The sequence below is a fragment of the Euleptes europaea genome, chromosome 1 (assembly GCF_029931775.1).
Source record: "Euleptes europaea isolate rEulEur1 chromosome 1, rEulEur1.hap1, whole genome shotgun sequence".
Lineage (NCBI taxonomy): Eukaryota > Metazoa > Chordata > Lepidosauria > Squamata > Sphaerodactylidae > Euleptes > Euleptes europaea.
Genome location: NC_079312.1, coordinates 19,805,962 through 19,828,786, shown reverse-complemented (window position 1 = coordinate 19,828,786; position 22,825 = coordinate 19,805,962). Strand labels below are relative to the sequence as shown.

Here is a 22,825-nt window from a genome sequence, read left to right as displayed (position 1 = left end):
CGCCCTCTTAGTTGAGGAAATCCAGCCCTTCTTCACGCAGCTCCTCCCTGAGCCACGGCAAGACCTTGAAGAGGCTGATGTGGAAGTCCCTGGAGTAGGAGGGGGCGTGCTCTAGGTGGTCCTTCTTGCCGTCGCACTGGACCTGCGCCCTCTTTTTACAGACGTCCTCCACCCCCCAACTGATCACGCCCACCTGTGAGAAAAAAAGGGAAGCGCGCGAGTGAGAAGCATGCATCTTAGGGCAACGAGAGAGAAAGCGCCATCGATAGGGTTGCCAGCCTCCAGGGACTATAGGGAAAGGTACATTGTTTACTCACCGAGAAGGTCCTTTCCGCTCTGAAGTAGAAGGTCATCTTGTAGCTTGGGTGTTTCTCGTCCCATTGCTAGGAGAGGCAGGACTTAAAACTAAAGTTACTTCCTGTCTCGGGGCGAGGAACGCCCACACTTCCAGTATTCTACTAAGAGCTCAGGAGAGACAGGTAAACGGTAACAGTAATAACAACAAGTAACAGCTTAACAGAGAACAAACATGAAAAACTGCATAATAATTTGAATGCAATATAATGCTATGGTGTGAAGGTACTGTATTTGTTACACTAATGTAGCTCTGGCTGAGGAACATATAGCCACCCGTGGAAGATGAGTTACATCTCCGGGTGGGCAAGATGACCTTCTACTTCAGAGCGGAAAGGACCTTCTCGGTGAGTAAACAATGTACCTTTCCCGCTCTGAAGGAAGGTCATCTTGTAGCTTGGGATGTCCAAGAGCTATTAAATTGGGTGGGAGACTATGTCCTCATCTTCCACCACATGTTGCAAAATGCGTCTGCCGAAGGCGGCTTCTGCCGAGGCCAAGGTGTTAATTCGGTAGTGTCTAATAAATGTAGATGGATTAGACCAGGTGGCCGCCTTGCAGATTTCTTCGGTGGAAGCCTGTTTGAAAAAGGCCGCTGAGGTGGCCGCGCTTCGTAGGGAGTGTGCTGTAATGCCCGAGGGGGCTGGAATGCCGCTGGCGATGTAGGCTTCCCTGATGCAGTGTGGAGATGAAAAGGAATTCCGTCTTTCTGATGGAAGCAGTTCTAGAAATGTAGATATGCAGGGCCCTGCGTAGGTCCAGTGTGTGCCAGGTTCGTTCTTTCGGAGTGGCTGGATTAGGGCAAAATGAAGGTAAGTTGATTTCCTGGGCTTGATGAAACTTGGAACGGACCTTGGGAACGAAAGATGGATCAGTTCGAAGAACCACTCGGTCCTTGTGGAAAATGCAGAGGTCCTTGCGAATGGAGAGCGCTTGCAGTTCTGATACACGCCTAGCTGAAGTGATGGCTATTAGAAACAAGGTCTTCATTCTGAGAAGACGTAGAGAAATCTCCCTCATAGGTTCAAATGGTTTTTTGGTTAAGGCTAATAGGACTGTATTGAGTCTCCAGGTGGGGAAACGATGTATGACAGGAGGAGTGGACTGAATGACCCCTCTAATGAAGGCTCTGACCTGTGGGTGTGATGGAAGTGATACCCCGTCTAAGGTAGGACAAACTGAGGCGATGGCCGCTATCTGTTTCCTGAGAGTAGAGGCCCTGAGGTTTTGTCTTACCCCGTCCTGAAGGAATTCCAGAAGTTGAGGAAGTGTTGGTGAGGTGGGATTGGCTCCTTTCCTGTTACACCACCTAGTGAAGGCCTTCCAGGTGTAGCTATAGATCCTCTTGGTGGAAGGGCGTCTGGCCTGTAGAATGGTGGAGATTACATCTTGGGAAAGTCCGAGTTTTAATAACCTAGACCTTTCAATCTCCAGGCGGTCAGTTGGAACCAACCTGGATTTGGATGCGTGATCGGTCCTTGACTCAGGAGATTGGGAGTTATCGGTAGCTGCCACGGGGGGCAAATAGACATTTCCATTAAGGCTGGGAACCACGGTCTGCGTGGCCAGTTTGGAGCTATCAGGATGATGTCCGCTCTCTCGATGCGTATCTTTCTTATCACCTTCGGGAGTGTCGGAAAAGGTGGAAAACCGTACAGGATTCCCTGAGGCCATGGTGAAAGGAGAGCGTCCACTTGCTCCGCCGCTGGGTGAAAAAATCTGGAGAAAAACCGCTGAACCTGACGATTCTGTATCGAGGTGAACAGGTCGACTTCCGGAGTCCCGAAGCGGTCTGTTACCGCCTGGAATACCTGAGGGTCCAGAGTCCACTCCCCTTCCTGTATAGATTGGCGACTCAGCCAGTCTGCTTCCAGATTGAGAATGCTTTGAATGTGCTCCGCTCTTAGGGAATGTGCTCCGCTCTGCCCAAGTCAAGATGAGTGAGGCCTCCTGATGTAGGCACTTGGATCTCGATCCTCCCTGTCTGTTGATATAGGCCTTGGAGGCCACGTTGTCTGTGCGAATAAGAACATGATGATTGTTCAGGATGTGACGGAACTTTAGAAGGGCTAGACGGATTGCTCTCAATTCCAGTAGATTGATGTGTGCTTTTGTTTCCAAGGATGTCCAGGTGCCCTGGGCAAAGGCTCCTGGGGTTGTTGTGCCCCAACCCTCGAGACTGGAGTCGGTGAACACCTGGATGGGTGTGTCATGAAGGTAGGGTTGACCTGAGGTCAGGTTTATTGAGTGTGTCCACCAGGTTAGGCTGGACCTGGCTTCCTTTGAGAGTGTGATGTACCTGTCTATCTTGTGAGATATGAGGAGCTGGAAGGGTCGAAGCGCATTCTGGAGAGGTCTGGAGTGGAATCGAATCCAGGGTTGCAATCCTATGCATGAAGTCATCAATCCAAGAAGGCGTGCGAGGGCCATGACTCGATGGTGTGGAGACCTGATGGTTGTCCTGACTATGGCTGTTATTTTGTCTGCCTTGTCCTGTGGAAGGGAGACTATATTTTTGGTCGAATCGATGATGGCCCCCAGATGAAGTATGCGTTGAGTAGGTACCAGCGAACTCTTTTTTCTGTTTATCAGATAACCGTGGGTCTCCAGCATCTGAATGACTCGGGTGGTATGTTCTGTCGCCAGAGTGCTGGAAGGAGCGCAGATGAGTAGATCGTCGAGGTAGGGATGAAGTTGTATCCCTTCCCTTCTCAAGGACGCAACGATGGTGATGAGAATTTTGGAAAATACTCGTGGGGCGGAGGCAACACCAAAGGGGAGGGCTCTGAATTGCATATGAAGGTGAGCATAGTTGAATCTGAGGAATTGTCTGTGGTTGGGGTGAATTGGAACATGCAGGTATGCCTCGGTGAGGTCGATGGATGTCATGTGGGTGCCCGGTCTTAGAGCCTCGATGATGGACCTGAGGGTCTCCATGCGAAAGTGCTTCTTTAGAACGAAGCAGTTCAGGAACTTGAGGTCTAAAATCGCCCGCCAGTCCCCATTCTTCTTTGGGACAGTAAAAAATACGGAGTAGACTCCGGAAAATCGCTGTTGATGAGGCACCTGCTCTATAGCCCCGATCTCTAGAAGGTGGGTGATGGCTTGTAGAGTTTGTTTGTGTTTGGTGAGGTTTCGGTACTGAGGGGAGGGAAGAAAGTGGTTGGGAGGGGTTTTGCGAAATTCTATTTGGTAACCCCATTGAATTGACTGTAGGACCCAGGCATCTGCCTGGGACTTCAACCACTGAGGAAGAAACCTTTGAAGTCTTCCCCCCACTAGACTGGGCCTGGCGTCACTGCTTGTTCCCTCTGGGAAACTTATCGAATTTGTCGAACTTGTCTCCCTTGAAGGGCTGTGGTCGTGGAGGACGACCAAATTTGTTGTATCGACGAAAGGAGCCCCGATGGGACGGCCAGGAAGGACGTCGCTGATTGTGTCTAAACCTGGAAAGTGTGTGTGATGAACGAAATGTCTGCGAGTAGTGACTCTGTCTGGATTCTTTTTTCTGATTTTTGAGCATGTATTTGTTTTTGTCTTTGGTGTCAGCCAGCATCTTGTCCAGCTTCTCACCAAAGAGCTTACCTCCCTTGAAGGGATGGGCAAGTAGAATGGCCTTGGATCTATAATCAACCTGCCAAGGTCTCAACCAGAGGGCTCGTCGGATAGCAGTGTTGGAAGCAATTGCTCTAGAGGAGGAGATGAGTGCGTCAAGGGATGCATCAGCCATAAAGGATGAAGCCTGCAGAACCCTGGAAAGGCCCTCAGCCACACGTTTGTCAGCTGTGGGGAGAAGCTTGATTAACTTTTTTGTCCAAGCATTAGTGGCCCTAGCCATAAGTGCTGTGGTGGTATTGGCCTGGATGGCCAAGGCAGAAGCTTCATGGACCCTTCTTGAAAGGAATTCCATCTTTCTGTCTAACATGTCTTTTATGAACCCACCCCCATCTTCGGTGAAGAAGTCAGAGGTCTGGATTGCGGATACTGGTGCGTCTACAACAGGCAGTTCCAGTAGTTCCATGGCATAGGGAGCCATGTCATATAGCTTTTTGGCTGTGCCAGAGAACTGCTTATTACAGAGTGGTTTGTCCCACTCGGACCTTATTAATTTTTCAAAGTGTTCAGGTAGGGGAACCTTGATGATGTGTGATTCACCCTGGGGGAAATAGTCCTTGGAACCCTTACGTTTGATTTTGGACTGGGGTTCCTCAGAAACTTCTGGTTCACTTAAGAGATCTAGGGCGAACAGGGCTTTGGCTAAGAGGGACTGATAGTTATCACTATTAAACAGTCTGGGCTGTTGCTCCTGGGTTACTGGGAGTTCATCAGAAATAAATTCGCCCTCTTCTAAGTCGTCAGCAACAGAGCCCCTGCCTGATCCTTCATCTGCCAGTGCAGTATCAGGTTGAGTAGGTTGAGACTTTAAGGCAGCCTTTGTTAGCCATTGCCTGGCAGCATGACTGCAGCCTGGTTCCTCCTGAAGTGATTCATTGAAAATGGAGGACTGGGAATCTGACTCGGTGCTATGGGAGCCCCCAAGCGACCTAGTCCCTCCCTGTTGAACTGATAGAACTAGGGCTTGGAGTTTTTTAAAATGGCCCTCAAAGGTACTCTGGATTAGGTCATTGACTCTTTCTTCAGTTAGGGTGCTCACAACTGGGGCCCCACTCTCAGTCGAGGGTGGGGGTAGCTTACCCTTTGAAGGCTTGTCCAAGCGTTTTTGGGCAGAGGAACCGTCAGGGACCTTAGAGGTCGCTGCAGCACTCTGGCGGCCATGGCGTCTGCGGGTGGATCTTTTCCCGCCCTTTTTCTCCTTCGCTTTGGCTGCGCCTCCGCTCCCCGTGCCCTCGCCGCTTGCCGCGCCGTTTGCTGCGCCGCTCTTCTCTGGCTTTGGGGAAGACGGTCGGGATACCCCTGCCTCCCGCTCTGAAGGTCCGCCGGAGCGGCTAACAGGGGGGGCCGTCTTTTTGCTGAGAGCCCCGTCGTGATCAGCATCGGAGAGGAGCTCAACTTCCTCCGATAGAGAGACTGGGGCGGCCATCTTGGCTCGTCTCCCTCCGTAGCCTGTGCTGGCCGGGTAAGTCGGTTGTAAACCGCTTGAAAAAACGGCCACAAAAAACACAGACACACACTGAAAATACGTTGGGGGGGGGGAAAGGGGGAGACGCGAGAAAGACAGACAAAGAAGGGAAAAAAGGAACAATCTAATCCTTACTTCAGTTCCAGCTATGGCTGGAACGTGCTCTCTCCGCAAAGGCAGGAGAATAACTGGGAGTGTGGGCGTTCCTCGCCCCGAGACAGGAAGTAACTTTAGTTTTAAGTCCTGCCTTTCCTAGCAATGGGACTAGAAACACCCAAGCTACAAGATGACCTTCCTTCAGAGTGGGAAAAAAACAGCGCACGGGCTCACTATGTTGTAACACACTGTGTTATGATAAATATTATAATGGACAATTCTCGTATTTTTACATCTATTTACATTCATCAGAAATTATATACAGACGAAGTGCATCATACATAACAAAAGACTCGTATATAACTGAAAGCGAAAGAGACCAAGATATACACAGATCCCAAGGAATGGTGGTGACGCCAAGCAAAAGCGATAATGTCCCGTTTACGGGGTGAAGAATTCTATCAGCCTTCGGGCTATTGCTGTGAAACAGGACGCTCTCCATTGATCACACAGTGACGTTATCACTTTTGTTTGGCGTCTCATCACAGCGTTAATTTCCACCATTCCTTGGGATCTGTATATATCTTGGTCTCTTTCGCTTTCAGTTATATAAGAGTCTTTTGTATGTATGATGCACTTTGTCTGCATATAATTTCTGATGAATGTAAATAGATGTAAAAATACAACGAGAATTGTCCATTATAATATTTATCATAACACAGTGTGTTACAACATAGTGAGCCCGTGTGCTGTTTTCCCCCTTATATTTCATGATACAGCACTAGTGTTTTTTTCCTTGGTTGAGCCTCAAGGGACTAGCTGGAGATCTCCTGCTATTACAAGTGATCTCCAGCCGATAGAGAACAGGTCACCTGGAGGAAACGGCCGCTTTGGCAAATTGGACTCTATGGCATTGAAGTCCCTCCCTTCCCCAAACCCCGTCCTCCCCAGGCTCCATCCCCAAATCTCCAGGAGTCTCCCAGCCTGGATCTGGCAACCTTCCCCCACAACCCCGTGGTGGTGGTCTGGGGGACCTGGCAACCCAACTTGAGACAGATGTACAAACGTCCAAGACAAACTGGCGCTTAAGAGGAAAGGGTTCTTCCTGTTTTCAGGAGGAGCTGGCTGTGGAGACAGCCGATTGGGCGGCCTCTGTGACAGTCCCGAAGCCACCTCCCTCCAGCCTCCTCATCTGGCTGGGCAGAGGGTTGACTGGCTGGCCTTTGTGACAATCAAGACACCACAACCCCCCCGCCCAGTCAGAGTAATGTTTGAAATTGGTGTGTGTGTGTGTGTTTTAATGGTTGGCTTTAAGATGAAAGTTTGGAACAAACAAACATGCTGGGTTTGGTAGGAAAGAAGTAACATTTTTAAAAGGCAAAAGTCTCCCTGAAGCATGAGAGGGAGGATGAAAATCCGGCAGGAGTCAAAGCCAGGACTATGGAGAAATAGAGAAGGGTGGGCGGATGTAAACGTCACACCCCAGCAGGAAAAACAACAACCCATACCTTTGGTTTGGGTCACCAAATTTTGCATCAACATGAATGAAAGCTGACATTGGGGCCAACTTTTCTGTCCTGCGCCAAATGCCACACTTGAATGTTGTAGGATTGCGACAGCCAATTACAACCCTGACTGTAAGAGGCATGGCGGTACTGGGTCTGAGGTCTTTCCTCGCAATGGGGCCACTGGTTGAAATCAGGGCCTAGAATTTCTCCAGCGGGTGAACCAGGACGAGCCTGAGGGCCTACTCACCTGGATGTAACGCATCCTTTTAGCAATGATCAGGGGTCCGCCGGAATCACCTGCAAAAGGGAAAAGGGGCTTAACAATAGGCTGAGGAAGGGCAGTACACGGGGTGGGGGAGAGGCTCGATCGGGTCTCTCAGTAAGGTTCCGTGACTAGTCCAGCGGCTGTTGACTTGAGTTCCGCGATCAGGATAAAGGGAGGGAACAGTACGGAGATCAGAGGCAGGCAGGCCCAGAGGACCAATTAATAGTCAAGAAGCTGGTCGGAGTACTAGAATCATTACCGTATTTTTCGCTCCATAGGACGCACCTTTCCATAAGACACACCTAGTTTTTAGAGGAGGAAAACAAGAAAAAATCTTGTTTTCCTCCTCTAAAAACTTGTCTTATGGAGTGAATGCCGGCTGGGTGCGTGTGTGTTGGGACGGCGCGAGCCGGCGTTCCCCGCCCCGACGGCCAGCTGGGAGGCGGGCGGGGCCGCACAGAGCGAGCCGGCGCACGCGCCCAGCCAGCTCTGTGTGGCCCCGCCCGCCTCCCAGCTGGCCGTCGGGGTGGGGAACGCCGGCTTGCGCCGTCCCAACACACACGCGCCCAGCCGGCATTCGCTCCATAAGACACACTGACATTTCCCCTCACTTTTGAGGAGGAAAAAAGTGCATCTTATGGAGCGAAAAATACGGTAATCACACTCCTCAACAAACCCAGCTGAGAATTAACAAACCAACAGGCACAAATTGGTGCGGTGATTAGAATTTCAGATCCTAGGATCTGGGAAACCCAGGTTCGAATCCTTGCTCACCATGAAACACCCTGAACGTCTTTGGGACAGTCTCGGCCTAACCTACCTCACAGGGTTGTCGTGAGGGCAAAATGGAGGAGGGGAGCTCTGTCTACAATGCCCTGTGCTCCTTGGAGGAAAAATAGCCTAAAAAGTCCACTAACTAAATAAATTGGGGTATATATTTCCAAACACCTGGATTCCCTTATGCCTTACACACACAATCAGTCACCTCCAGTAAACGAACATGTTTGAAGCCTTTAATGACTTGAGCTGTTCGCCCCACCTGAAATATGGGCTTCTCCCAAAAAATTAAGTAACTCCTTCTAGTTTCCTTATGAGAAGATTACACATGACCCGGGGTGTCTCTGTTCCTCAGGAAGAATATGATTATTTCTGCTTTAGGGAGCAGAGAGAAGGAGGTGGAGGAGAAGAAGTCGACTTTCTCTACCACTTGAGGAAGAATCAAACCGGCTTACAATCACCTTCCCTTCCCCTCCCCTCCCCACAACAGACACCCTGTGACATAGGTGGGGCTGAGAGAGCTCTAAGAGAGCTGTGACTAGCCCAAGGTCACCCAGCTGGCTTCCTGTGGAGGAGTAGGGAAACCAACCCAGTTCACCAGATTAGAGTCCACCGCTCATGTGGAGGAGTGGGGAATCAAACCCGGTTCTCCAGATCAGAGTCCACCGCTCTTAACCATTACACCATGCTGGGATAACATGATTTAATCTCTGTCGTCCTCTTTGGAAGAGCCATCCCTTGGTAGTTCTGCGATGAACGGATGTGTAAACAAGGGCAGATGCAGGCGCGAATCGCTGTCGTCTAGCACCATTCAGTTATCTTCCTGCAAATACAGCCATGGTGCTGAACACGCCATTTTTAACAGGTAGGCTGTTTTTGTTGCCCTAACTGGAATCTCCTCCCTGAAAGAAAACCTGACAGGTAGCATTTTCTGACACTATACCAGCTCAGGCCACGATTCTGGCAGGGGCTTCTGGGTGCCCTGGGAAGGGAAGGGGCAGGGTGCTGTTGCTCACCTTTGCAAGTGTTGGGGTCCACCTCAGGTTCAGTACCCCCCGTGCACAGGAAACGTTCAGTCACCACCTGCGAGACCTTTGTGACATTTTTGTACTGTTGGGCTCTCTTTGCATCTTCTTCGCAGGACTGTTTCTGAGGGGAGAGAGGAAAAGGCAGGTGTATGGAAGCAGCCTGGGATACATCCGAGTGCACTGTAAAGCCTTGGAAGCCAGATATCCATCGTATGCACTGAGGTGGCCGACCCTGGTCCCGTGTGTACCACTTCAAGCTGCTGGTGGGCTCATCTGAGACAGCAGGGAGACGGCTAGGCCAGAATCTTCTGTGGAACACAGGCAGGACGGTGCTGCTGCAGTTAGGGCTGTTGATTCGATTCGGTCCGAACCGAACTCAAAAAGGGGGGGAAACTGGGAAGCCGAATTCGCCGAGTTCGGGGTGTTCCCGAATAAATTCGGCAAATTCGGCCCCTTTAAACAGATCTGCGCCTTCCAGCTGGAAGGCGCAGATCTGTTACCCCCCGCGCCTCCAGGGAGCTTCCCTGGAGGCGCGCGGCGGGCCCTTTAAATAGATCTGAGCCTCCCGGCTGGGAGGCACAAATCTATTTAAAGCCCCCCCCAGCCCCCGGCAGGGCTGGGGGCGGGGTCTGGAAACCCTCTGCTCTGTCTGCGCAGACAGCGCAGAGGGTCTTGCCAGCCCCCCGCCAGCCCTGTTGGGACTCCCGGCAGGGCTGGGGGGGGCTTTAAATAGATCTGTGCCTCCCGGCCGGGAGGCACAAATCTGTTTGAAGACCCCCCCGCGCGCCTCCAGGGAGCTTCCCTGGAGGCGCGCGGAGGGCCCTTTAAATAGATCTGTGCCTCCCGGCCAGCCCCCTGCCAGCCCTGCCTCTGCGCTGTCTGCGCAGACAGCGCAGAGGGTCTTGCCAGCCCCCTGCCAGCCCTGCCTCTGCACTGTCTGCGCAGACAGCGCAGAGGGTCTTGCCAGCCCCCCGCCAGCCCTGCCGGGAGTCCCGGCAGGGCTGGGGGGGGCTTTAAATAGATTTGTGCCTCCCGGCCGGGAGGCACATATCTGTTTGAAGACCCCCCGCGCGCCTCCAGGGAGCTTCCCTGGAAGTGCGCGGCGGGCCCTTTAAATAGATCTGGGAGGCGCAGACCTGTTTAAAGGGCCCCCCGCGCTCCTTCAGGGAAGCCCCCTGAAGGCGCATGGGGCCGAATTTCCCCCCGAACTCCGGATCCCCCTGAATTTCCGGGGATCCAAAGCGGGGGAGTTCGGACTTCGGCACGGCCTGAATAAAAACTGGCCAAATTGTGCCGAAGCCGAACTATACCGATTTTTTTTTTCAACAGCCCTAGCTGCAGTCGTCTTGTGTTGTGGGCTTCCTAGAGGCACCTGCTTGGCCACTGTGTGAAGAGACTGCTGGACTTGATGGGCCTCGGTCTGATCCAGCAGGGCCTTTCTTGTGTTCTTATGCACGGGTTGTTTCTGTTTGGATATGCTGTTCTCTCGATGTACAGTATTTGCAATCAAATTCTCAAATCACTCTGCACAGGGGCTCCCCTCCCCCCCGAACAAAGTCCCAGAGTACTTGGGATTAAATTTCTGCATCGGCAGCAAAAATGTGGAACGTCTGAAGTAATGGGGGAGTGGTCACCAATATCGTCGTTCTTACTTGGCTTGCCACAACCCCCCCTCCCTTTTTTTGGTTTACGCATGTGCTCTAATGATAAAGCAGCATCCAGAAAAGGCAGGGGAAACGCAAGGAGAGAGGCAAGGTGACTTCTAAAGGCCCGAGAAAACTGCATTGTGACACAAAGCCCTGAAGTAGTCGGGGGGGAGGAGGGAAGGAGAGACGGCAACGGAAACAACCAGTGCATAAAAGGCCTGAGTCTTAGTGTGGAACTTGGGCCAGGCACACCCTCTGGCCATATTTGCATGGTCAGTTTTGATGCTCGCTCAAAGCTCTTTTTTAAAATGCAACTTTAAAAATGCCTTTTCACAGTCCCGACGCAAAAGGAGAAACTCCCCTCCCCCCACTCGCCTGCTCCTTTGTTCCTGTTTGCATAGCCATTAGCATATGCCTAGCTAACCCGCCACTGTTATTTTGCATGGTTCCTTCAGGGTGATTCTTCACGGCAAACACCAAAGTTCGCATTAAATGGGCTCTTTAGTAATGCGAAGCAGGTCTGTGCCGGCTTTGCAGTTACTTCCGGAATGACAGTTCAGCGTGCAAAATTCAAAAAAATATGTGGGGCAATTCAGCCTGGAACACGCTGCTAATTACCATGCAAAAATGGCCTCTGAGTCTAACCCACCTCACAGGGTTGTGGTGATGATAAAATGGAGGAGACGAGAATGACGTGAGCCGATTTGGGTCCCCCATTGGGAAGAAAGGCGGGATATAAATTAAGGGGATAAAAGCTTTAAAACTTCTATTGCGGCTTCACTCCCTTACAATGGAGAATTGGCAATTAATGCTGCAACCGTATCGAGGGCTTAGTACCCAAGGGCCCTTCTGGGGACGCATCCTCCCTCTGTTTGTTGCACTTTGCTGGGGCTCTTTTGTACAAAACACTGGCCGAGATACTGTCCTCACCTTGTCACCATTCTTGATCCGCACCGTTCTGCGACGCAGGCCTAATGCTGAGTTAGTCGTATCCCGACAGGGAGTTACGAAGAGAGCTGGGATGTTCCCAACAGGCATCAGTTCTTCCTCTGGTGAAAGCAATGAACACCGTCAGACGTGACTATTCGGGTATACTGACAAGGCTAGGAGGCGACACCATAGGGTCTCCTGTCTAGGCACGCCTCATACTTATCTGACCGATATCCTGCTCTATCCTATCCACTCAGAGTGGCTTACGACGGGTTTTGCGAATGCAAACGTTTCAGTCCCCGAAAGGTTCACAGTGTAAACACAGAGCCGGCTTGGTTGAGCTAGGATCTGGGAAACCCAGTTTCTAATCTTCCCTCTGCCACGGAAGCTCACTGGGTGACCCCGGGCCAGCCGACCGCTCTCAGTCTTATGATAATAAAATGGAAGAGAAGAGAATGATGTTGTTAAGTCACTTTTAGGGGGGGAAAGTGGGGTATCAATATCTAAATAAAGATACCAGAGGTGAATGACTACAGTTTTTGCAGTCCACCCATGCATCAAGGGAGATCATGGTAGGCATGATCCTCTTGATACACACATTGACCATTTTTTTTCTGAACAGAGCAATGCGTAACTTTTGCAGCTTTGGTAGTGCTATGGGAAAATCAGATTGTTGAGAATACACATGTGATGCAGGAAAATACAATCAGTGGTAGCACACTCTCCTATTACATAAGGTTGGAGCACCAAAATCGTAATGACTGAATCGGATTCGTATCTACGTGACCTGGGTTGCCTCAGATCTCAGAAGCTAAGCAGGGTCAGCCCTGGCTAGAATTTGGATGGGAGACCTCCAAGGAATACCAGGGGCGTGACGCGGAGGCAGGCACTGGCAAACCACCTCTGTATGTCTCTTGTCTTGAAAATCTAACGGGTTACGATAAGTCAGCTGTAACTTGACAGCACGTGCACACACACATATATAAAGGACATAAAGGAAGGCAGTGCTGCCGCCACAGAAGCACCAGATGTGTGCGTGGGGGCAGGCAGCCACCCGCGGCCCTTGAGCACCTGGGCTCCTCCCCGCCCCGCAACCATCAGCAGACAGATGCTCAAGGCAGGAAACACAGAGATGGAAAAAAACTCTCCCAAACACTTCTCCGTAATCTATGTGTTAATGTGAAATGGAACAGGCTGAGGTCATTTATGCATGGGAGTTTTACCTGAGGTTCGTTGCTCACTGGACCCACACTTTTCTGTCGGGAATCTATGCACCAGTAGTCTCCAAGCTCAAATCAAGTCCCCGCCCCTTTAAATGCTGCTTTGTAATTGGCTTACTTGTAGTGCTGACTGAGAGAGAAAATCCCCCCCCGAATCCAATTGCCACATGAAAAAGCCTTTTAATAACAACAAGAGGGGGAGAAATCCAATCCTCAGTTTTAAAAGCTTTTCTTCTGTTCAGAAAGAACTCCCGGGAAGCGAGAAGCATTTGAATCCTCACCTCTGGACATACTGCTTTGTCACTGGCTGTGAGAGAAACCAAGCTTGCGTGTCCCACACTTTGTCTTATGCACGGGGATTTCACCCAGGCTTTGCTCAGGGAAGATGGAAAAGTCAGGTTAACAGAGGAATGGGAAGGCCCGGACATTGTGAGGGCTGGCCGCGAGGTCATCTCTAATGGAAGGAGAAAACTCATGCATAACTCCAAGGACAACTGAGGGGGTTACCGCATTATGTATTCCAGCGATTTATTAAGAGTTTGAAAATGTTATAAAAAATACTGTTAGCACTTTCTATGTATTCCCACCGATGTATTAAGAGTTTGAAAATGTTATAAAAAATACTGTTTGCACTTTGTTTGACCCCTTTAGCTGTGAAGACGTCTTCCAACCATTTATTAGCCGTTGGATCCAAAAACCCTTTTAAAGCGATGTTTTTTATAACATTTTCAAACTCTTCATACATCGCTGGGAATACATAATGCAGTAACCCCCTGAGACAGACCGGGGGCAAACGTGAAAGTCCCCGTGCATAAACGACCTGGGTGGGGAGCAGAGGTCAGTGGAGATAGTGCCTCTGGAGCTGTGCGGAGGAAGTAGCTTGGTTTTCACGCCCATGTGCTAGAATGGCCTTTCCCGCCATGTCTGCCACTTGTCACGTCTCCTGCCACAGGCTGGGCATCTACAAATCAGAGGGCTCACCGTGGTCCCTGCAGGTGGTCTGTGGATGGGGCCTCCTCAGAGCTCGGCTGGTCCCTGCTGTACATGGTAAGCAGATTGGCCTGTGAAGGAGCAGAGAGACATCAGGCGGGTTGCCCTTTGTACTGTGTGCTAGAACTCGGGTCTTTCTTAAGACCATAAGAAAGGCCCTGCTGGATCAGACCAAGGCCCATCAAGTCCAGCAGTCTGTTCACACAGTGGCCAAACAAGTGCCTCTAGGAAGCCATTAACAAGACGAGTGCAGCAGCACCATCCTGCCTGTGTTCCACCGCACCCAAAATAGGCATGCTCCTCTGATACTAGAGAGAATAGGTATGCAGCATGACTAGTATCCATTCTAAGTAACAGCCATGAATAACCCTCTCCTCCATGAATATGTCCACTCCCCTCTTAAAGCTCTCCAAGCTGGCAGCCATCACCACATCCTGGGGCAGGGAGTTCCACAATTTAACTATGCGTTGTGCGAAAAAATACTTCCTTTTATCTGCTTTGAATCTCTCACCCTCCAGCTTCAGCAGATAACCCCGCATTCTGGTATTATGGGAGAGGGAGAAAAGCTTCTCCCTGTCCACTCTCTCCAAACCATGCATAATTTTATATTATATATAAATTTCATTCTTCCGGGAGGGGGGAGTGTTTCTCCAGACACCACTGGAGCCAAAGTTCAGCTTCCTCTGCCTTTATCCCCCCTTGGTCTCCCTTCTCACCTTGCTCCAGAGTTGAACGTGACCTGCTTTTTGAGTGCCAACAAGGCAATGTCGTAATCATAGAATTCAGGGATCCCGAGTCCTCGTAGCTTCCCGACAGTATACTGAGGATGGGATTTGAGTGCAGCCACTTCAAAGATTGGTTGGTTGCCTAGGAAAAAGAAGGGATGTATGCAAGCTTCCAGTGACCCTGATGAACGTTGGTGTTTGCCAACTCAAAAATACCAATTTACAGATGCATGCAGATAATTTTTTTTTACTTTGTTTAGGGTTGCCAACCCCCAGGTACTAGCTGGAGATCTCCTGCTATTACAATTGATCTCCAGCCGATAGAGATCAGTTCCCCTGGAGACAATGGCCGCTTTGGCAATTGGAGTCTATGGCATTGAAGTCCCTCCCCAAACCCCACCCTCCCTCAGGCTCCTCCCCAAAAGCTCCCACCAGTGGCAAAGAGGGACCTGTCAACCCTAACTTTATTGCTGCTTCTCCCCCACTTTTATCAAAATGTGGATGAAAAAGATGCCCAGTTTAGACTAAACGGTTGGAGTTCATGCAAATAGGTGCTCCTTGAGTGAGGGCAGATATTGATAGATTTCCTCTTATATAGGATACGTTTTTAATATACAGTGCCCCCCCACCCAAAGATTTTGTATCAGAATGTTTTGGGAATCTGTACATGGCAATAAATTAGGGTTGCCAACCTCCAGGTACTAGCTGGAGATCTCTTGCTATTACAACTGATCTCCGGCCGATTGAGATCAGTTCCCCTGGAGAAAAAGGCTGCTCTGGCAATTGGACTCTATGGCATTGAAGTCCCTCCCCTCTCCACACCCTGCCCTTCTCAGGCTCCGCCCCCAAAATCTCCAGGTATTTCCCAACCTGGAGTGGGCAACCCCAGCACAATGGTATCCTTCTCAAAGAACCCACTCTGCTCCAAGAGACTGCACATAAATAAAACAAATAAGTAAAGTAAAACAAACACACTACCCACCGTGCCACATCCCTCTCACCACCACACCCTGGCAGTTTTCAAACCAGCCCCGTTCCCCTCTGCGAGGGGTTGGCAAGTTGGTGCCCATGGGCTGCCAAAGCCTTTCCTTGTGCCTGCCAAGAGTTTGTAGAAAGTAGGCAGGGCCAGATGGGCCCAGCAAGGCTTTGTTGTGCCGGTGTAATCATACCTGAGTAATTATTCAGACATACACACAAGCTACACGCATAAGCTGCTTATGATGTGCCCCCCCATTAACATAGAGTCCAAAGGAGTAATGAGGGCAAGGAGGCTGGTGTGAGCTTACGGCTTGCTTTATTGGCCAAGAAGTCATAACCGGGTGATCCAGGATCCAGACAATGAGCTCTGCAATCCTGTCACTCAGAGGGAGGGGCAATGCAAGAGGTTTTATAGACATTTGACATTCCAACAACATTCGATGGTAGCTTGTCAATGCGACGTCATTCGTTTCTACAGCGCCTGCGTGAGCTTTGCTACATTAATGAATAGAACTCTATTGTTCCCTTGCAGGGTGAAGCGAAACTTAAAGGAGGAATAGGTGGGAGGAAGGCTGTTCCCTTATGTGAGAGGAAAGATTCCAGCCTTTGGCATGTGTGTGTGTGTGCCTACTTGCTGAAGGAAAGGGGGGTTGGGGCCACTGACAAGCGGCTTCTGTGGGTATGTGTGTAGCTTGCATGTCTGAATGTGGTTAGGTCGGCACAACACTTACAAACAGAACCACAGAAGCCGCTCCCCAGTGGGGCCCCCTTTCCTTTAGCGCCAAGTACGTAGGCACACACATTCCAATGTCTGATAAGGAACGCTCCGGCATTACCCCCCCCTCCCCTTCAGTAACTTTTGCTTCACCCTGCAAGGGAACACTCTGAACTGCTCAAGAAGATAGGCTCCATTCATTAATGTAGCAAGGCTCACGCAGGCGCTGTAGAAACTAATGACGTTGCATTGACAAGGTAATATTGGATGTTAAGAAAATGTGTCACTGTTGTATTGGAATGTCAAATGTCTATAAAACCTCTTGCATTTGCCCTGCTTCGGGGTGACAGGATCGCGGAGCTGTTTGTCTGGATCCCGGCTCACCCGGTTATGACTCCTTGGCCAATAAAGCAAGCCGTAAACTCAAACCAACCTCCTGCCCTCATTGATCTCATTGGACTCTACGATAATGGGGGGAGCACTTCAGCTTCTGGCTGGCTGTGCAGGTATTTAAAAGGATTGCGTCGGCAGCCGCTGCTACTGCAGCACAAGGATCTTCTCTGTGTGACTGAAGGTAAGCTGTGGCAGCCATTTTATGGCTGGCTCCACCTCCTGCAGCAGCCATTTTGTGGCAGCCATTTTGTGTGCTGAGCCCACCACATAGGGTTGCCAACCTCCAGGTACTACAACACAAATGAGTGAGACATCAAAGTGTAATCAATGCATACAATAGTGGAAAGGGACAAACATACAACTATATACAATGGTATTTCAATAATCCACAAAGGTATGTATAAATGTGTTTTTTTCAATAGTCCATAAGGGTACATAGATCCAAGAAGATTCCAATAGTTGGTCACAAGACCTCAGCAGATGTGTAAAAGACTATTATGAAAGGAAGACGATCGTTTCATTCTTCATCTCTTTGACAAAAGGAATAATGAACGACTTTTAAGGCAGAAAGAGGCATATTTCATTAATTTATTTCAATCTCTAGAACCCTAAGGACTAAATGCTGAAAATGACCTATCTTGCTTTATTTGATTGATGAAGAATGAAACGATCGTCTTCCTTTCATAATAGTCTTTTACACATCTGCTGAGGTCTTGTGACCAACTATTGGAATCTTCTTGGATCTATGTACCCTTATGGACTATTGAAAAAAACACATTTATACATACCTTTGTGGATTATTGAAATACCATTGTATATAGTTGTATGTTTGTCCCTTTCCACTGTTGTATGCATTGATTACACTTTGATGTCTCACTCATTTGTGTTGTAGTAACTATAGCCTAAGATTCCTGCACTACTTTCCTTATCCTTGATATTAGTGCAGAGGTGTTGATTTTAGTTTGCTCAACCTCCAGGTACTAGCTGGAGATCTCCTGCTATTACAACTGATCTCCAGCCGATAGGGATCTGTTCACCTGGAGAAAATGGCCGCTTTGGCAATTGGACTCTATGGCATTGAAGTCCCTCCCCTCCCCAAACCCCTCCCTTCTTCAGGCTCCACCTGTGGCAGCCACTTTGTGGCTGCACCCACCCCACTTTGTCAGAATTCTAAAGGTGCCGGCAGGTTGGGGACCCCTGCTCTCCAGCTTCAGCAGCCATGTGACCAGCGGCAATTTTAACCCACAATCATGCCTACGCCATGAAAATTTGCACTTCTTTATTTCTGTAGCTCAAAAGGCTGTGAAAGGCACAACCGCAGAGCAGACTGCTTTCTTTTTCTTCCCTGACCAGTCTTTCTTCTGTGCCTCCTCACCTGGAGAGAGCTGGGCTTACCTATCTTCACTTTTATCTGGTCTGCAACGTCATCAATGGTGAAGCAATGAGCTGCCGTCAAGACGTACTTCTGAGAAACGAGGGCTCCTTTGCACTTCTCAGTTCCAATCCCAGGACGCTTTGATTTGAAAGAGAAGAATAATGTGGATATTTAAGGGGGTGGGGGAAACACCCAGTTCATTCGAGGGGGCAAAGAAGAAGAAAGAAGAGTTAGTTTTTATAGTCTGACTTTCTCTACCATTTAAGGAAGAATCAAAGCGGCTTACAAGCCCCTTCCCTTCCCCTAACCTTGTGAGGTAGGTGGGGCTGAGAGAGCTCTAAAAGAGCTGTGACTGGCCTAAGGTCGCCCAGCTGGCTTCATGTGCAGGACCCTGGTGGTCCCTTCCAACTCTATGTGTGAGTAACACTGAGCTGTTTTGGATATATGCAGATTGCAAAATTAATAATGATCGAAAAACCAGGTAGCTTCCAGTTGAACACTTATCTTGCGAAGGGTCTTAACTAACAGCTCCCTGGTCGAAAATACTCACCCAGCTGGCTTCATGTGCAAGAATGGGGAAACAAATCCAGTTCACCAGATTAGCCCCCACCGCTCATGTAGAGGAGTGGGGAATCAAACCCGGTTCTCCAGATCAGGCTCCACCGCTCCAAACCACCGCTCTTAACCACGACACCACTGTGGTGTGCCATAATGAGCAAACGAAGGAAGGGTGGGATGAAAACGTACCTGACAGAAAACATACCAGATAGGATGACAGATAAACTTACCAAGATTTCGATACTGACAAGCCAGGGATTCTTTTCTTCATCGTCTGCACTGTTGTACTCCTTAGCCAAGCCGCACATACTCAATGCCTCACTCTCATCTAGAGGGTGACAGTAAGAAAATGGCTTCGTCAGAGCCTCAGGCACCTTGTTCTTCCTAAAGGCACCGGGGGTTGAAGAGGGGGCACGGGGCCTGCCTGAGAGGGGAAATGAGTGGGAAAGGATGAAGCCAGAAACCTGAACTCCTGGGCTGTCTTGGGAGGGGGATAACTGAAACAGTATTGGACAATGGCCACAGAGCCGACAGAGATCAGTTCGCCAGGAGAAAATATTAGGGATTCAATGCGAGTTCCATTTCTGTCAGGGTAGTTAAAGAGTTAACCTGTTTATATCAACCGTTTAGATCAGTGGTTCCCAATCTTTTTTTGACCAGGGACCACTAGGACTTTTTTGTTCGGTGCAGGGACCCCAAGGTTCAAAATAAAAATTCCAAGAATTTGAAAATAAACTTTAATCATAACTGTTAGTTAAACATTAAACTTAGAATAATATTTGAATATATATATTTTATAATAGAGAACTTTTAATTGAAAATATTAATTTATTATGGGTTTATAACTTTGTTTCACGGACCTTAATTTAGTTCTTGCGGACCCCTGGGGGTCCACGGACCCCCGGTTGGGAACCAGTGGTTTAGATAGTCTCAAGGGGATGATGAAATGTAAGATGTAAGTATTCCATTGGCTAGGGAATCGCCATTGCAAACGTGCAGAAAGGCACGGAGTCAGAATCGTTTATTACCCTGTTCCTTTGTTAAAGGTGTGAAACTTTGGGGCAGGATGGGTTAGTTACTTTTGAATCTCACACAAGCAAGATGCCTGTTCTTATCTCTCCTGAGCTGGGACACAGACAAAAGGGATTTAAGCCTTAGTACCTGCTGGCATTCCTAGCAAGATTAATAGGGAACTAGATAGAAAGATTGTTATTTGTTTTTACTCCCTGTAACCCTCCCTATTTTTAGGAAAGTAAAGGATTTTTGTTTGACTAAGAGAAAAGTCTTTGACTCGGTTTTATTGTGTGCTTGACCTGATTCTCTCTAACCACAATCACGATCCATTGGGCCTCGATTAAACTCTACAGAAAAGGGTTGCTTTGGCAATTGGACTCTATGGCATTGAAGTCCCTCCCCTCCCCAAACCCCGCCCTCCTCATGCTCCGCCCCAAAAACCTCCCACCGGTGGCGAAGAGGGACCTGGCAACCCTAACAGAGATCCATTCAAATGAATGGATACCCCTTGGGAATGATGTGAATTTCCAGAGAATCCGTGAAGCATTTTGTTAACAAAATAATAATAATAATAGATGTACATCCTATAAAGCAGGGGTGGGGAACCTTTTTCCTGCCAAGGGCCATTTGCACATTTATAACATCATTCGGGGGCCACACCAGGTGTAGATCACCTGGTGGTGGTGGGGAGAGGCTAGGGTTGCCAGGTCTCCGGCCACCACCTGGAGGTTGGCAACCCCAGGGGAGGCCACGCAGAGAAGGCCTGGAGGGCTCCCCCGGTCCTCCCCCCCCCCCGTGGGAGGGCAGCCAGCTGTGGGCCCAAGCAAACGAGGCGCCAGGGAGGCGCAGTCCATGGTCGATCGGCAAGGGAGGAAGGAAGGAAGACAGAGAAAGAGGAAAAGGGAGAGAGGGAGAAAGAAACGGAAAGGGGGAGAAGACAAAGAAAGAGACAGAAAGAGAGGGAGAGAGAAAAGCCTTCCCCCCCCACACACACACACACCCGCTGGCCCCACGCGACCTGGCCCCAGGCTCCATGCCCTCCCCGCCCCAGAGTCCACAAAAGGCCCCCTGAAGCCCGATCGGCTCCGTGCATGCTCTGCCACCGGGAGCCGCGGGCCTCTTCCCCCACCCCTCGCTGCTCAACAGCCGACAGGCAGCAAGAGGGGCTTACAGTGTGCCCTGGCGTTCCTGCACGCTGCGGCTATAGGGGGCAACCTTGGGGGAAGCGTCCCTCCCCCTCCTCTCGCCGACCAACAGCTGCCAGTCAGCGAGAGGACGTCCAAAGGGCACCGCAGCACCTCTGCAAGCCGTGGCCCCAGGAACACCCTCAGGGAGGGCCGCCCTATGCCACGCCTCTGCGGCGGGGCCCCGGAGCTCCCAAGGGCCACAAAAAATGTCCCCCGGGCCTGAGGTTCCCCATCCCTGCTATAAAGTATGATCAGTGCCTTCACAAACCCAGCATTTCCTCCCCGCCCCTTTTAGATCAAGTTTCTATCCTTTATGGCTGCAGGGACAAACTTGCATGCATCTGGGGCATGGTTTTCTTGGCACAGAAAGTAGCTTATGTTAGGGGGGCAATGTTGACCCCACCCAACCCAACCAGCAGGAGTCTGTGGGGGGGGGCCTGAAATGAAGCCATGGAGTTTCCAGAAATCCCTACAGCGGACTGACATCACTGGCAGTCATTCCTCAGAAGTGATTTCACACCATTCCCCCATTTTTTTAAACATTATTTTTCTCCCACCAGCAGTGGCAGGAAGAAGAAGAAGAATTGGTTTTTATATGCCAACTTTCTCTACCACTTAAGGGAGAATCAAACTGGCTCACAATCACCTTCCCTTCCCTCCCCACAACAGACACCCTGTGAGGTAGGTGGGGCTGAGAGAGCTCTAACAGAGCTGTGACTTGCCCAAGGTCACCCAGCAGGCTTCACGTGGAGGAGTGGGGAAACCATCCCAGTTCCCCAGATTAGCCTCTGCCTGCTCTTGTGGAGGAGTGGGGAATCAAACCCGGTTCTCCAGAACAGAGTCCACCGCTCCAAAACACCGCTCTTAACCACTACACCACACTGAAATGAGAGCCAGGGCAGGAGAGACCCCACCCTGGCAGGAAAATGCCAGCCCTGTCCTGCAGAACGGAGCTCATACGCTGCCCTCTATGGCAATTTCCTCAACACTGTGTTTCAAGGGAATGCCGGGAAGTTCCTCAGCAGTTCATTTAATTAATTAATCTTGTCAATGTGTACCCTTGACTTGCTGCTCAAAGAAGACCTGAAGAAAGTTACAGTAAAAGAAACAATGATAAAATGTAGTCGACTGAAAATCTACAGTGTGTGTGTGTGTGTGTGTGTGTGTATGTGTATGTGTGTGTATGTATGTGTGTGTGTGTGTGTGTATATATATATATATACATACACACATATACATATATATATATGAGAAGAGCCCCGTGGCGCAGAGTAGTGTGGTAAGCTGCAGTACTGCAGTCCAAACTCTGCTCACGACCTGAGTTCGATCCCGACGGAAGTCGGTTTCAGGTAGCTGGCTCAAGGTTGACTCAGCCTTCCATCCTTCCGAGGTTGGTCAAATGAGTACCCAGCTTGCTGGGGGGTAAAGGGAAGATGACTGGGGAAGGCACTGGCAAACCACCCCGCAAACAAAGTCTGCCTAGTAAACGTCAGGATGTGACGTCACCCCATGGGTCAGGAATGATCCGGTGCTAAACAAACACAGAGATATCACAAGCAGCCGGATCCACAAAACAGTAAAAGCTCAAAAAGGGGCAAATTAAAATAGTCATTCAAATCATCATTATTAGACGTAGTAAAATAAGTAGCGCAAAAGTAAATAAAACCCTGCGCTCGCAACAGAGAACTCTAGGTGCACGTCTCAGCCAATGACTTTGTGGTGGCCACATGTCTACCGAGAGCCAGGGGTCTGAAACATCGAGAGTCCCACGGGCAAGTTCTGCAATCACAGAAACAAAACAGCCCTATTTACCGATCATATCGTCAAAGGCCTTCTGCAAGTCTTCAATTTTTTCGAGCTTAAAGTAGTGTTTCTCTCCGTTTTTCTTAGATGCCAGATTATTCACATTTTCTTCGTGGACCATCTCCCCAATACCAAACACGTAGACATCTAGGTGGAAACATGGATGGAAGCATAGGTGAGTTG

General features: G+C 49.7%; 1 protein-coding gene across 1 annotated transcript in view; it reads right to left on the bottom strand.

The window, feature by feature from the left end:
* CFB (complement factor B) overlaps nucleotides 1–22,825 on the bottom strand; it is a 43,686-nt gene continuing 20,861 nt past the window's right edge. The window contains exons 10-18 of the mRNA XM_056851367.1: nucleotides 22,652–22,789; nucleotides 18,869–18,966; nucleotides 18,101–18,218; nucleotides 14,611–14,761; nucleotides 13,886–13,965; nucleotides 11,685–11,803; nucleotides 9,097–9,229; nucleotides 7,286–7,335; nucleotides 1–193 (exon numbers count right to left, since the gene is read on the bottom strand). Coding sequence (XP_056707345.1) covers nucleotides 8–193; nucleotides 7,286–7,335; nucleotides 9,097–9,229; nucleotides 11,685–11,803; nucleotides 13,886–13,965; nucleotides 14,611–14,761; nucleotides 18,101–18,218; nucleotides 18,869–18,966; nucleotides 22,652–22,789 — 1,073 coding nt within the window. The 3' untranslated portion in view covers nucleotides 1–7. The remainder of the gene's footprint in view (nucleotides 194–7,285; nucleotides 7,336–9,096; nucleotides 9,230–11,684; nucleotides 11,804–13,885; nucleotides 13,966–14,610; nucleotides 14,762–18,100; nucleotides 18,219–18,868; nucleotides 18,967–22,651; nucleotides 22,790–22,825) is intronic.